Source organism: Oryctolagus cuniculus, chromosome 4, assembly GCF_051225735.1.
Source record: "Oryctolagus cuniculus isolate XC-2025 breed Fujian yellow rabbit chromosome 4, ASM5122573v1, whole genome shotgun sequence".
NCBI classification, from domain to species: Eukaryota; Metazoa; Chordata; class Mammalia; order Lagomorpha; family Leporidae; genus Oryctolagus; species Oryctolagus cuniculus.
Genome location: NC_142870.1, coordinates 48318007 through 48333074, shown reverse-complemented (window position 1 = coordinate 48333074; position 15068 = coordinate 48318007). Strand labels below are relative to the sequence as shown.

At 35.3% G+C, this 15068-nt stretch overlaps 2 protein-coding genes across 13 annotated transcripts in view; one reads left to right on the top strand and one right to left on the bottom strand.

The window, feature by feature from the left end:
* ARL13B (ARF like GTPase 13B) overlaps window positions 1–15068 on the bottom strand; it is a 101475-nt gene that overhangs the window by 36462 nt on the left and 49945 nt on the right. The gene's annotated exons all lie outside the window — the stretch shown is intronic.
* STX19 (syntaxin 19) lies at window positions 1114–14506 on the top strand. Its single transcript, XM_002716755.5, has 2 exons — window positions 1114–1251; window positions 13587–14506. Exon 2 carries the CDS (start codon window positions 13600–13602, stop codon window positions 14482–14484), a length of 885 nt encoding a protein of 294 aa, XP_002716801.1. The 5' UTR covers window positions 1114–1251; window positions 13587–13599; the 3' UTR covers window positions 14485–14506.

The window sequence follows — 15068 nt, the reverse complement described above, 5'->3', positions numbered from 1 at the left end:
TTCCTCCTTAAAAGTGAGCATACCTATAAACTCTTATGCACCATACTTGGTTGTGGTGGTGGTTGTTTCAACCTGAACAGCTGAAACTACCCTGAATCAGTACCAAGAAATCTTTATTAGTTTCTACAGTTGCAAATGCTCCATTGCTTAGACGATCTGTCACTTACAAGCCAGTCTTACACTGAAGGACTTCTGTGTTTCCAGCTTTTGTTTCTATAAGGATGTTGAAAAGAACAGGTGTGTGAAAGAGTCACTTACTGGGGAAGTGATTCCAGGAAGTGGGACTTCTAAATCAAAGAATAAAAGCAAATGTTATTCTGAACAATATCAGAAACAATGTCTTTCCTGTCACCCTCAAATACTAATAATTCAAAGAAAATAAAAAGAAGGGTTCAGAAATTTGGTAGTATGAGTGAAGTTTTTGTTTCTAATGATCCTATAAATCCCCCTGAGAAGAATTAATTCTGAATTGCTATATTGGCATTTTAAATAAACAGCTTAACAGATATAATATTAGTTCATTCATATTGAAAACTTTAGAAGAAACATTTTAAAACAAAAATAGCAAGTATAGTAAAAAGAAAAGTAGGATGGAAGGTACAAAGATGCAAACCTTTCTGGCTGTTCTACTTCTGAAATTCTATGATTTTTATGAGCTAACCTCTTATGGGATTTCCTAAAATAGGTTAGAATTCTATCATTTTAAAGTAAATGAAAAGATTTTAATAGTAAGCCTCTTTTGATTTCTCTTTTTTTCTATTTAATTCTATATTTTCTAAAAGATTTGAAATCTAAAGAAAAGAAAGTAACCTTTATTTAAATATAAACCCACATTTTTGGAGTAATGTATTTTATACATATAATATGGGAGCGAATTCACAGAGCCTGTGCCAAATATTCTCTGCAGGCAGTTTAACAAGGACTTCCTGTTACCAACTAACTCCATGAAAATGATCTTCCCTTCCTCTAAAGAACAGACGCCTAACAGGCAGAACCAGATTCTCCAGGTGTGAAGTAAGCAATCTATTCTCATTTGATATTAACAGCAAAAGTACGACTTTATCTCTAACTTATTTGACTTCTCTATTTGACTTTCAATTAACTATATAAAAACCATGCAGAAATTAGCCTGTGACTTGTAAGACAGACATTTAATTGATCAAAACATTACATGAGATGAATTCAGAACGTCTCTCAAAGGCTAAACTCCAACACCGCAGGTGAAAAAACGACGAAAGGAACGAGAGAAAGGTAAATAAATCACTCTTTTTTTGTGTGTTTTTTAATGTAAGATATTCATTGACTGAAATCTGGTTATATGGTGATATTTAAAAATCGCTCAACAGACAAGAAAGTTTCTTGCTTTGCTTAGATTTGGACAGGGCTATAGGCACCTGATCTGTTCATTTATGCTATTTATATACCGAATGCGATGTAGAAAGCTTAGAAATAGACCACTATACTAAAAATCAATTTTAGAGGAAATTATTTTTAAGGTTTTAGAACATTACTTCTCATTTTGGAGACATTACAAAGTCTAATCCTATAAAAACAACTCAAATTCTTTCTTTTATACATAGACTATAAATTAACCTTGCTCTGCTTGCTTTAAAGAACACCTTTTCATTCAACTTTGAAAATGAGCATATGCCCAAATTTCACATACATGTTTTATGTTTAAAATTTAGGTAAATTTCTATACAGTTTAAATTAATTTATTCAGTGCTGTCTTCCTGATTCTTCTGAAATTAATTTGAGGATATCTGAAAGTAATCTTATTGTAAAAGGACTATCTTAAAATATCAACATACTCAGGTACTTTTTTGCTGTTTCTGCCAGTGTATTAAAAACACATAAATTACAAAATTTAACAAATTTTTTCAAGCTATCACATCAACATAATGTTTAAGTCAGCACTATCTAATGGAAGCAAATAGATAGATCAGATATTTTCAAAATTATAATTGTTACCATGTTAAAATTTAATAAAGATTCTACTTGAAATTAAAATAATAATGACTTTTAGAAGTGTTTTAATGATAGACTTGAAAGTTGGCTACATAAACCTAGAGCACATTATCTTCATGGCTATGTAATTTTAAATTTAATATAAAAACCACTTTATGTATGTAAATAAAAGCTTACTTGGTCAGATAAATAAAAGCTAAAAAATTACATGAGTCTTAATAGTTATACAAAATGAGCTTAATATTGTTAAATTCACTAAGTTACCTGCTTAATTAACTTATTTACACTAAACAAAAGAAGAAAAAAGCATTAAAAACTATTATCAAAATATTAGATAATTCAAACTTAGAGAATATATATAACTTGCAATAATTTTTTAGAAAACACCATACTGTCCTAAATAAATAGCTCAGGAGGTTAATATTCTAGTAAGAATCTCCTCCTTTCACCTTAAACTATAGAAATATTGCAAATTATCTTCACATACAAAAACAAAAGAATTCTCTATTTTATATTGGGTATAACTGGTTATATGTCTTCAAAATCTTTATTTAATGAATATATATTAGGTATAGCATAAAACATTTTATTTAAAAAAACTATAAATACATTAAACATTTATCCCAGGGACTAATTATTCATGTTTCTATTTCTAGGAATTTTTACTGTCTGTAATAGGATGATGAATACTAACTTTGAGTGACACAAGTTTATTTTGCTATTTCCCAGAAGAAATTGTGCAAGTTCATCATTATATATATACCAATAAATATTCAAACTTCCCTTCTTCTTTCAAATATCATGTTTAAGCTCAAAGATAACTATTGTCAGTAGAATTCAAAACTGTACTGTAAAGCAGCAAGCTAAACTTGCTAAAAGATTATTCATATTTGGACAGAACTCTGCCAACCTTAAGAAAGTAAAATTCAGGAACAGAAAAGATTGCATAACACAATGATCTCATTAATTTCACCTAGCAGAAGCAATTAAGTGATTTCATAACTATGAGCTTCATATTTTATGCCTACATAAACTTTGGCTCTTCCAACTTTTAAATTCTAATATGGTCATTTATAAATTAAATTTATAATTTATAAATATATAAGATCAAGAGATTAAATTGGAAATAGTTAAGACATTCCTATAGTTATGAGTATATAACTACTAGAAAATACAATTTATATACACCATGAGAGTACATCTGAGTATCTGCTTTAAGTCAATTTCCGCAAAAGTAAACAAGGATTACAGAAACATTCCAAATTATGTTAACTCTGCAAACATAATCTACTATGATTCAGGCTAGGTGCACAGATATAGAAATTCCTCCCTCTTTCTCTAAACATATAAAATGTTTGATACAGTCTTAAGTATAAAGACAAATTTCAACACTGCCTCATAACATTTTAACATAAAAAGGGAAGTTTCTAGGTACCAGAAATGAAGAGGGAACACACTCAGAGCCAAAATGAAGAGTGGAGATTAAAGCTAACTCTATTATGCTAATACAAACAAGTATTATGCCTTAGAGGATGATGTTTAGGGTCAGTTCCTATGGGGAACTAAAACCAAGTTTCTCAGGTAAAGTAATAAACAAGGAAATACAGTACATTATCTGCATACAAAGACAGGAATATCTCTATCAACTTGTCCAGAATTATGCCAAAAAATTAAGGTACCCATCAAACTACAAAAATCATAGGAGAAAAATGAGGCCTATATTTATACTAGTTGTAATACAATGGTCAAACTCCATGAACCCCAAGTGGTGACAACCACACAAAAATAGCCTCAGAATATGTCTATAATTTAGCAGAGTACTCAGGATATTCCTGTAAAATATAATTCTCAAATATAATCTGGTTACAGAGTTCAATTAATACACTAGCCCAGGGCTGGCAGTGCGGCACAGCAGGTTAACATGACGCTTGCAACACTAGCATCTCATATAGGAATGCGGATCCAAGTCCCAGACACTCTGCTTCTGATCCAGCTTCCTGCTAATGTGCCAGGGAAAGCAGTATATGATGGCCCAAGTATATGGGCTCCTGCCACCTACATGGAAGACCCTGATGGAGTTCCTGGTTCCTTGCCTCAGCCAGCTCAACCTTGTTGTTGTGGCCATTTGGAAAATGATCCAGTAGATCAAAGATGTCTCTCTGTGTCTCTCACAGTCATTCTCATTCTCTCCCTCTCTCTGATGCTCTGCATTAAAAATAAATGAAACTTAAAAAAATATATACACTTGCCAACCTCCAGGAAAGTGGCCACTACCTAGTGGCAACAGCAAATAAATAAAATTTATTAGTGAGAAATCAGAAATAGCCAAATAATTTTAAAGGATCTTTAACAAATATATACTTTAAATGTTCAAAAGGAATAAATGAAGACATAAGATTCATAAACTGAGTACAATATAAACACTATGTTGATTTTATATGAATATCCTTTACATAATATGTACATCATAACATATAGTAAGAAAAATCTGATTCAATTTACATATTTTTCCTTTAATATCAATATCATATTTAAAGAAAAAAGATTAAGAATATTTACTTTTTTGTCAGTAAGTTTATTAACATTAATGAGAATAAAATCAACACTAAAATATTTTAAAGAGTTCCTTAAAAAACCTTTTATTTAAAGATAAAAGTGTGGTACTCCTTCAGAGTTGGTGTTCTGAACCGAAATCCAGGAAAAGATGCCTTTTATAGGTGTTAAAGTCAAGTTTCTTGGTTTCTCAAATCAGTGACAGTAAAATTCACTCTCCTAAAGGCACTTTACAAAAATAGTATGTTACAACATCAATTTGAAAAATATTTTTTTCTTAAACAATTTTTAAAATCTAAAGGCTCTTGATGACACTGATAATTTATTTCTATTAAGAAAAAAGATCCATCTAGTCATAAAAATGCTAGTCAGTTGTTTGAGGATCTGTTCCTAGCTATGCATTCAAAGAGAAACTTCAAAACATTATAGTCTTGAGAACTGTTGAAATTTAAAGATTGGTAAATACTACTTAGCCATTATATAAGCATAAAACAAAATTTAATTCTATAGATATAAAATAAAAATGTTTTGTTTTGATATTGTTTTCTCTCTCATCTCTCTGATTATTATTTATTTATTTATTTATTTTGGACAGGCAGAGTTAGACAGTGAGAGAGACAGACAGAAAGGTCTTCCTTTTCCATTGGTTCATCCCGCAAATGGCCGCTACGGCGGATCTGAAGCCAGGAGCCAGGTGCTTCCTCTGGTCTCCCATGCGGGTACAGGGCCCAAGCACCTGGGCCATCCTCCACTGCCTTCCTGGGCCACAGCAGAGAGCTAGCTGGACTGGAAGAGGAGCAACTGGACAGAATCTGGTGCCCCAACCGGGACTAGAATCAGGGGTGTGGGCGCCGCAGGTGAGGATTAGCCAAATGAGCTGCAGCACCGGCCAAGCTAAGAGTTTCATGAAAGGAAATATAAAAATGTATTTTACATCTGCAGAAAGCATATGTATTCAGCTGTTAGTGATAGAATAAAATTTTTCAGAAATTCAAGTTATCACCAAATTTACATTTTAAAAGAAACCTATGCTACCCCCCTCCCCAAATTAAGAGGGCAAATCAAGCATGGAGCTTAAGAACCAAGAATTAAAAGAAGACAATATCAACAGAAAGAAGGAATAAAGTTTTCAATTAAAAGGAGACAATATAAAAAGAAGAAAAAAATTTTCAACACAACCAGGTCACATTAGAGCGTTTTAGAAAATAAACCTCAAATGATGAAATAATAAAATGAAATAAAATTAAAAGAGAATCTGCTACATGCAAATGTCAAGGGAATATTTTTAAAATGTTAAATTTTAGAATGAAATAATGATCACATACAAAAAATTAAGCAACTGAAAAACTACATAATACCTTCAAGGAAAAATGTAAAAGCTGCATGTTTTTTGACCTGTGTAGTGCTTATATGGTTGCATTCACCTTGTGAAGAGATATCAAACTACACATTTATGTTCTGGGCTCTTCTTGTATATGTGAAAATATTCCAAAAAATGTTTTATGAAAGAAAAAGATAAAATATAAATTTTCTATATATGTCCATTAAAAGGGACTAGGTACTATGAAAAAAAGATTGACAGGAAATGTAACCACCATGTTACATGAATGACATGGTTATAAATAATATTTGGGTAGCCACAATAACATGAACAAGGAATACTGACTAACCAAAAATTGTGGCAGAACTATATTAATGTGGCGGTTGAGGAAAAGAAAGAGGTGTTAAGAGAAAGTTAAGAGCCGGCGCCGTGGCTCAATAGGCTAATCCTCCACCTTGCGGCACCGGCACACCGGGTTCTAGTCCCGGTCGGGGCGCCGGATTCTGTCCCGGTTGCCCCTCTTCCAGGCCAGCTCTCTGCTATGGCCAGGGAGTGCAGTGGAGGATGGCCCAGGTGCTTGGGCCCTGCACCCCATGGGAGACCAGGAAAAGCACCTGGATCCTGGCTCCTGCCATCAGATCAGCGCGGTGCGCCGGCTGCAGCGGCGGCCATTGGAGGGTGAACCAACGGCAAAGGAAGACCTTTCTCTCTGTCTCTCTCACTGTCCACTCTGCCTGTCAAAAAATAAAAAAAAAAAAAAAAAAGAGAGAAAGTTAAATCCACATCTTTCATAGCATAAATTAAATGTACATTGTGCAGTAAAGCTGAGGCCTACAATGCCAGCATCCCATATGGGCAACTGTCCCAGTTGCTCCATTTCTAATTCAGCTCCCTGCTAATGGCATAGGAAAGCAGAGGAAGATGGTCCAAGTGTTTAGGCTCCTGCAACCATGTGGGAGACCTGGAAGAAGCTCCTGGCTTCTGGCTCCTGTTTGGCCCTAGGCTTTTGGGGAGTGAACCAGTTGATGGAGGATTTATTTTTTTTTCTTTTTTTTTGACTTTTATTTAATGAATATAAATTTCCAAAGTACAGAATATTGATTACAATGGCTTCCCCCCCCATAACATCCCTCCAACCCGCAACCCTCCCCTTATCCACTCCCTCTCCCCTTCCATTCATATCAAGATTCATTTTCGATTCTCTTTATATACAGAAGATCAGTTTAGCATACATTAAGTAAAGATTTCAACAGTTTGCTCCCACACAGAAACATAAAGTGAAAAATACTGTTTGAGTACTAGTTATAGCATTAAATCTCAATGTACAGCACACTAAGAACAAAGATCCTACATGAGGAGTAAGTGCACAATGACTCCTGTTGTTGACTTAACAAATTGACACTCTTATTTATGGCATCAGTAATCACCCTAGGCTCTTGTCATGAGCTGCCAAGGCTATGGAAGCCCCCTGAGTTCACTGACTCTGATCATTTTTAGATTTCTTTCTCTCTCTCTCTCTCTCTTTACTTCTTTGCCTCTGTCTTAAAAATAAAAAAATGAATCTTTAAAAAAAAAGTACTATCTAAAACTAAAAGCCAGAGATACCTATATAAGCTGAAAATGACTGCCTTAGGGGAAGGGGAATTGGAAATGGGGCATGACAGGAGTAGCAAGCATCAGATAAGAAGGTATTTCCAAAAGTTCATGGAAAAATGGAATTAAAAAGATAAGCTTATTCTAGAACAAAAAGTTTGACATCCATGCATAAAGAGATCTTCAAAAAGTTCATGGAAATGTATATTAGGAAAACACCATGTATGGAATTAAAAATATTTTTGTTCCAAAAATCTTTTAATTCCATTTTCCATGAGATTTTGAAAGTACCTACATATATGTTGCTATAAGTCTTGAAGTGATTTGATATCTGAAACTGTTTATATATATTAATTTGAGAAAAATTAAAAATCAGTTATAAAATTAAAACAAATGTTTTGTTACATAGCAAAAGCAGTAAGACATGGTAAAAACTTTGAAAAGAAATTATTTTCAGCATCAATATGATAATACTAGAAAAAGCACATAAAGAAGTGACAAATAACACTAAACTGAATAAAGAGCAGGGAGCTACTGAACACAAATCATTATTCAAATTGACTTTAATATTAGATTCCCTCTACACTGTAAAGGACATTAGTCCTTATCAGAGCTCTGTATTTTTTTATTTGACAGGCAGAGTTAGTGAGAGAGAGACAGAGAGAAAGGTCTTCCTTCCGTTGGTTCACCCCCCAAATGGCCGCCACAGCTGGTGCGCTGTGCCGATCCAAAGTCAGGAGCCAGTTGATTCCTCATCATCTCCCATGTGGGTGCAAGGTTGGGCCATCCTGGACTGGAAGAGGAGCAACCGGGATTAGAACCCAGTGCCCATATGGGATGCTGGCACCACAGGCAGAGGATTAACCAAGTGAGCTATGGTGCCGGCCCCCAGAGCTCTGTATTAAATCATGGGTAGTAACTGCTTTCACAAAACTGCCACATGAAAAAAAGTCTTGTTTGTTTTTTTTTTTTTTTAAAGATTTATTTATTTATTTGAAAGGCAGAATTACAGAGAAAGAGGGAGAGACAGAGAGAATGAGAGAAGAGACCTTTCATCCACTGGTTCACTCCCCAAAAGGCTTCAGTGGCTGGGGCTGGGACAGGCCAAAGCCAGAGCCTGGAATTCCATCTGAGTCTTCCACATGAGTAGCAGGGGTCCAAGTACTCAGGTCATCCTCTGCTGCTCTCTGAGACACATAAGCAGGGAGCTGGATCAGAAGTGGAGCAGCCAGGTCTCAAACTACTACCCAAATGGGATGCTGGCTTCCCAGGTGGCAGTCCAATCTGCTGTCCCATAACACTGGCCCCACAGAAAGTTTCTATAAGTATTTCTTATGGTTTAGTTATCTTTAAATATCTGTATTAACATAGTCATCAAATATTTGATAAAATACTGAATATAAAAGGTATATAGTGGCATGCATTTGGTCTAATGGTCCACTTCTTAGTGCCTAGGTTGGAGACTTGGATTTGCTTATGACTAGCTTCTGGCTGCCATATATCCTGAAAAGCAGCAGGGATTGGTTCAGCTAGTTGAGTCCCTTCTACCCACATGGGAGGCAGGGATTGAGTGCCCAGCTCCTGCTTTCAGTGCCAGCCCCATCACACAGGCATTTGGGGAATGAACCAGCAGACAGGAGCACGCTTGCTCACTCGCTCTCCCTCTCTAGTAAATTTACAAAAAAAAAAAAGGCATACAGATCATATCAGTCTTAAGTAATATATACATTCTAGGCATTTATATTATATAGCTTAACAAATGATGTTATATACTTTGTAATATCCTAAGTATCTTATTTATTATATAATGGTCTCATGGCATGGAAGCTTGATAATACCAGTACTACCACTAACATGCTCACCATGACTCTACACAAAACATTTTGCTGGTTCTTAGCTTTCTCAAAATAAAAATGAGAAAATTAATTAGTTAACCTATCAGGATTCCTTCCAGATTCAAATTAGAATATCTGATAGGCATCGAAGAGATCAGATTCACCCCTCCTTTGGCGAAACATCAGAGGATTACAGTTTATTGTCACTTGCTTTTGGCTGGTTGAGAAGTAGTAAGGGAAAGTGGCACGCATCACTTCAGGTCTATAGTATTTTAATGCCTGCGAGAGATTCTCGTACTTTCTTCTTACCCTGCTGACAATCACATTCACAAAGGTGGAGGCTAGGTTTCCAAGTGACCAGGATAGAAAGCAGGATCCCACAAAAATTCATCAAGGACACGAAATGTGAGCAAGAAATATATGCTTGTAGCTTTAAGCCACCAAGATTTGGCAACTAGTTATTACTGTGACATAATCAAACATATCTTGACTGATAAAATTGGGTCAGGCAGAATTTCATAAACCAAGTATTTAAAACTCAACAAGAAATGGCAAGTCAAATTATTTCATAATTCAAAATTCTTTCCAATTTATCTTTCTTAAAATCTAAATTTTTATTATTTATAATTAAGTGTAACTGTAAGTAACATTATAAATTAACTTGCTTAGTAGTTTAGAGAGAGAAATGATATAAAAAGGAGAGTAAAACAAATAGTATGCTGATATAGTATTACATACATTGGCTCAATTTTGCTTATTTCCTACTTATATGCAAAAAGGATAAGAAATATATTTCTAGAAAATGTGTCTATCACGTGGATCAATAACTACTGAATTTTTTTTGAAGATTTACTTATTTATTTGAAAGACAAAGCTACAGAGGGAGAGACAGAGAAATCTTCCATGTGCTGGCTCACTCCCCAAATGGCAGTAATGGCTGGAGCTGGGATAGGCTGAAGCCAGGAGCCTGGAACACCATCCAGGTCTTCCACAAGGGTGTCAGGAGCTCAAGCACTTGGGCCATTTTCTGCTGCTTTCCCAGGCACATTAATTGGGATTTGATCAGAAGTAAAGCAGCTGGGACTCAATGTGGCATTTATGGGGTGCCTGTGTCACAGGAGCTGGCACAACCTGCTACACCACAACACTAGCCCTGTAACTACTATTTTATATGGAACTGTTTTCCTGATTTCCAAAGTTGGCAATCCTATTTATATTACCTTCTTAGGTTCCTTCCTTTCAGAAATTTTCCAGATTTTAATAACAAAGCTTATTATTTATTTTTCCCTCATATCTTGAAAACTCACTAACTTTGTTTAGTTCTACTCCAAAGTTAAAGAAATTGTTCCTTCCACACAAAGTAGAATACAGAGAATGAAAAGAGCTGTGGGGCATGGGGGGGGGGTGGTTTGGGGAGGGCATGCAGGGAACATTTTCCAATGTTCAAGTCTATTAGTTGCCTAACTTGCATTGATGGAACTTTTTCTTTTTCATTTTTAGTATAAAAAATCAGTGAGAAAATAAGACTACAAGCTATTTGAATTAAATATTTAAAATATTTACACTCTTAAGAACATTATCAAAAACTTGCTCTTAAAATGCTTAGCAATACAACTACAAAGTAAATGTTTCTGAGCAAACTTTTAGTATCTATAAAGTGCTTTTTCTGCCAAAAACAGATTTCAAAGTCTTATCCCTTATGATCTGGCTTCTTTCCTGACCACTTAACTGACCTAATTGTTTCTTTTCAGAACTCACCCTAGATAATCTCTTTGTAGTGCCTAACACCACTGAAAAAGGCTTTATAGCAGGTCTTGCAATTCTGGGAAAAAGTATTTCAAACAGGAAAGATCAAGTGCCAAAGGCCTAAGGCCAAGATGGTTTCTGACTTGTGTGGGCAACAACAAGGAAGTAGGTGTGTGACTGAAGCATATGGAAGGGGAAAACTATAGGAAGTAAAATCAAAGTCACAGGAGGGGTGAAGAAGCCATCTAGAACCCTGTAGGATCTGGCTTTTCCTCTGTAACACCAAGGGAGTTTCAGGCACAGGAGTGACACGATTTAACTTACATTTTAAAGTGAAATCCGTGTTAAGACAGGAGAGGGGTGCTAAGGAGAGTATTTAGGAGCCTACAGCAATAATCCAGGTGAGGAATAATGGTGACTTAGTTCAGGAAGATGGGAAGATTTGACTGCATTCAAATATATTTTGAAAGAGAAGATGACAAAGTTTGTGATTTGACTGGATATGAAGTGTGGGAGAAAAAAATAACCAAGAATGAGTCCAAAGTTTCAGGTCTGAATGACTCAAAGAACAGAACTGCCATTTATGAAGATGGCAAAGCTTAAGGACTTGGAGGGAGAGCACAAGCTCATTTGAACCAAAGACTTTCCAATGGAGCTGTCACCCAGGACTGTTTTAAGAACAGTCTTAACTACAGAAACAAATTTCAGTCACTAAAACTGATAACATTTAATGCCATGAAACTGGAAATTATGTTGATACAAAGAGGACTGATCCAGGAAATATTCCAATATTCAGAGTTGGGAGAGATGAGAAAAAATTAGAAAAAAAACCAAAGTGATAGAGAGTCAAAAAAGTAAGAGGAAAACCAGGAGAGGGGCAGGTGCTGTGACGCCAATAGTTTAAGCTATTGCTTATGATGCCAGCATCTCACATTGAAGTGCTGGTTTGAGTCCTGGCTGCTCTACTTCAAATCCAGTAGGTGATGGCCCTTGAACTTGGGACCCTGCCTCCCATGTAAGAGACCCAGATGGAGTTCCAGGATCGTGGCTTTGGCTTGGCCCAGATCTGGCTGTTACGGCCATTTGGGAGACCAGGAAGAAGCTTCTGGCTCCTAGCTTCAGATCAGCCCAGCTCCAGTTGTTGTGGCCATTTAGGGAGTAAACCAGAGGATGGAAAATCTCTCTCTCTCTGTCTCTCTGTAAACTTTGCACATCAAATTTTTTAAAAAATTGTTTAAAAAATTAAGTAGAAAAAAATTCAGGAAAAATAGTTTTCTTGAGAATCTTTCAAGAAATGACTGTGTTAAGTATTACTGATGGGTTAAAATCATCAAATACTATTTCTTCTGTGTCCAAAAATACATCCTAATGGCTCCACTTTATTATCCAAGTTTCCCCTGTGAACTATTTCTCCTATCCTGGAAAAGTATTCCTTACACCTTACATAGCAAACAATATTTAAAATATAAAAATCATGTCAAATATCCAATTTATCATTTTTTTGTTTTCCACTGCATCTAAAATAAAATCTATACTTCTAATTTTGGCCCATAAACCCCTTCTAGCCTCTTGATTTCTTTCTCCCAGTTATCTCTCTTGTTACTTTCCATCTACACAGGCATTTATTTTTTTCTTAAAACATACATTCTCATTCGATGCCCTGACATCAATCTCCTATACCCAGAATACACTCCCTTAGCTCTTTATCTGGCTGGCTCTCAATATGCAGGCAGGTGTAGGCGGAACATCTCTAATTGCCTGCAAGGGCTTCATTACACTGAATCAAACCTCTTTCTGTGTAATTTCCAACCACAGTCCTTTGGAGTTATGTCCAGTAGGTCTAATTCCTGCTGTATATATAGACATTTGTATTTTAGAGTACAGTTAAATAGATTCCCTATATCTTCCCTTTCAGAGGATCAATAAATCCATTTCATTCAATGATTATTTTTGTGATTATTTTGAATCCCACCTTTTCCATGCTGTTAATTTAGAAATCCATAATTTATTAATTTTCATCTCAAAAAATTATGCTCAGAACTTAATACCATGTCCTTACTCTTCAATTTGCTCTGAATAGTGCAGTTAGTATATCTTTCTTAGTCTATGCAGACATCATATTATTTTGTATAATTATACTGATGGTCCTGATAGAAAACTCATAATTGATATCTAATATTTTTCATAGATGACACTGCAAAATAAAATGAAAATAATTCTAACAACAACAACAAAAACCCACCCTTTATCAAGAAAACTACATGTGGCAGATACAATCATGACACTGAAGAACTGATTTTTGGGCAACTATGCCTCTAGTACTAGTTTCTCAGCTATTGCACTGAGCACTCATTGCTGCCCAACATTATCCAAAGTAATGTATAGATTATTTTACATTATTTTTCCTATTTCAATGATCTTTATGAGGAAGTCTTACTAATATTTCTAATTTTTAACCTCCTCATAAAGAACCACAAAAACATTTTGCTGCAAGATAGCTATAGCAAGCCCAGTGCTACCCGAAAAATATCAATTTCTCTTTGTTTAGTACCATCATTTTTGTTTCTTAGGAGGAAAGGGAAGATGAAAGACCGACTTCAAGAACTAAAGCAGAGAACAAAAGAAATCGAAGTTTCTAAAGATAGTCACCTGCCAACTACAGAAGCAGAAGAACAAGGGACATTTCTGCAGCAAGCTGTTATTTATGAAAGAGAGCCTATAACTGAGAGACACCTACATGAAATCCAAAAACTACAGGAGAGTATTAACAACTTGACAGATGATGTTCAAAAATTTGGGCAGCAACAGAAAAGTCTGGTGGCTTCAATGAGAAGGTTTAGTCTACTTAAGAGAGAGTCTAGCATTACAAAGGAGATAAAAATGCAAGCGGAAAACATTAACAGGGGTTTGGATGATTTAGTTAAAGAAGTCAAGAAGTCAGAGGCTGAAAATGGTCCATCATCAGTGGTCACAAGGATACTTAAATCTCAGCATGCTGCAATGTTCCGCCATTTTCAGCAAACCATGTTTGTATACAATGACACAATAACAGCAAAGCAAGAGAAGTGCAAGACATTTATTTTCCGTCAGCTCGAAGTTGCCGGAAAGGAGATGCCTGAGGAAGAAGTAAATGATATGCTTCATCAGGGAAAATGGGAAGTTTTTAATGAAAGCATACTTACAGAAATCAATATCACTAAAGCCCAACTTTCAGAGATTGAACAGAGACACAAGGAACTTGTTAATTTGGAGAACCAAATAAAGGACTTAAGGGATCTTTTCATTCAGATATCTCTTTTAGTAGAGGAACAAGGGGAAACTATCAACAACATTGAAATGATGGTGAACAGTACAAAAGAATATGTTAGCAACACTAAAGAGAAATTTGGACTAGCTGTAAAATACAAAAAAAGAAATCCTTGCAGGGTATTGTGTTGTTGGTGCTGCCCATGCTGTAGTTCAAAATAAAGAAACTATTTTAAAAAAAAAAGTTTCCTAGTTTCAGGATAAAGGACGTCTCATATTTCAGTGCCTTTGTTTTACTTCAGTTCAGGGATCCATTCATAAGTTTCTCATCACTGTTAAATTGTAATTTTCCTCCTTAATCTTTACCCACTTGAATTACAGAAAACTTCCTAAATTTATCATTTGAGAACATATGAGTAGTTGAGAATTCTATTAAAGGAGACCTCAAAAGGTGTTATAATTAAAAACAAAGCAAGCAATGTAGAATCTGTATCAAATTTTTTATCCTCAGTCAGATAAGAGCTCAGTGGTCAACAGATACTAGAAAAACACAAATATGTGCTTGATGGAAAAAATCAAATTAGTAACCAGGAGCTGAATCTAGCTTAAGAACTAAGAAGGTAAGTTAAGGCACTACCTGCTTGCTTGCTTTTTTTATTTATTTGAAAAACAGAGAGAAGGTATGGGGACAGAGACAGAAAGAGATCTCCTATCTGTAAATTCATTCCCCAAATGCCATGATGGGCAGGCTTAGGCCAGGGCAAAACCAAGAGTCAGGAACTCCATCCAGGTCTCCCACATGAGTG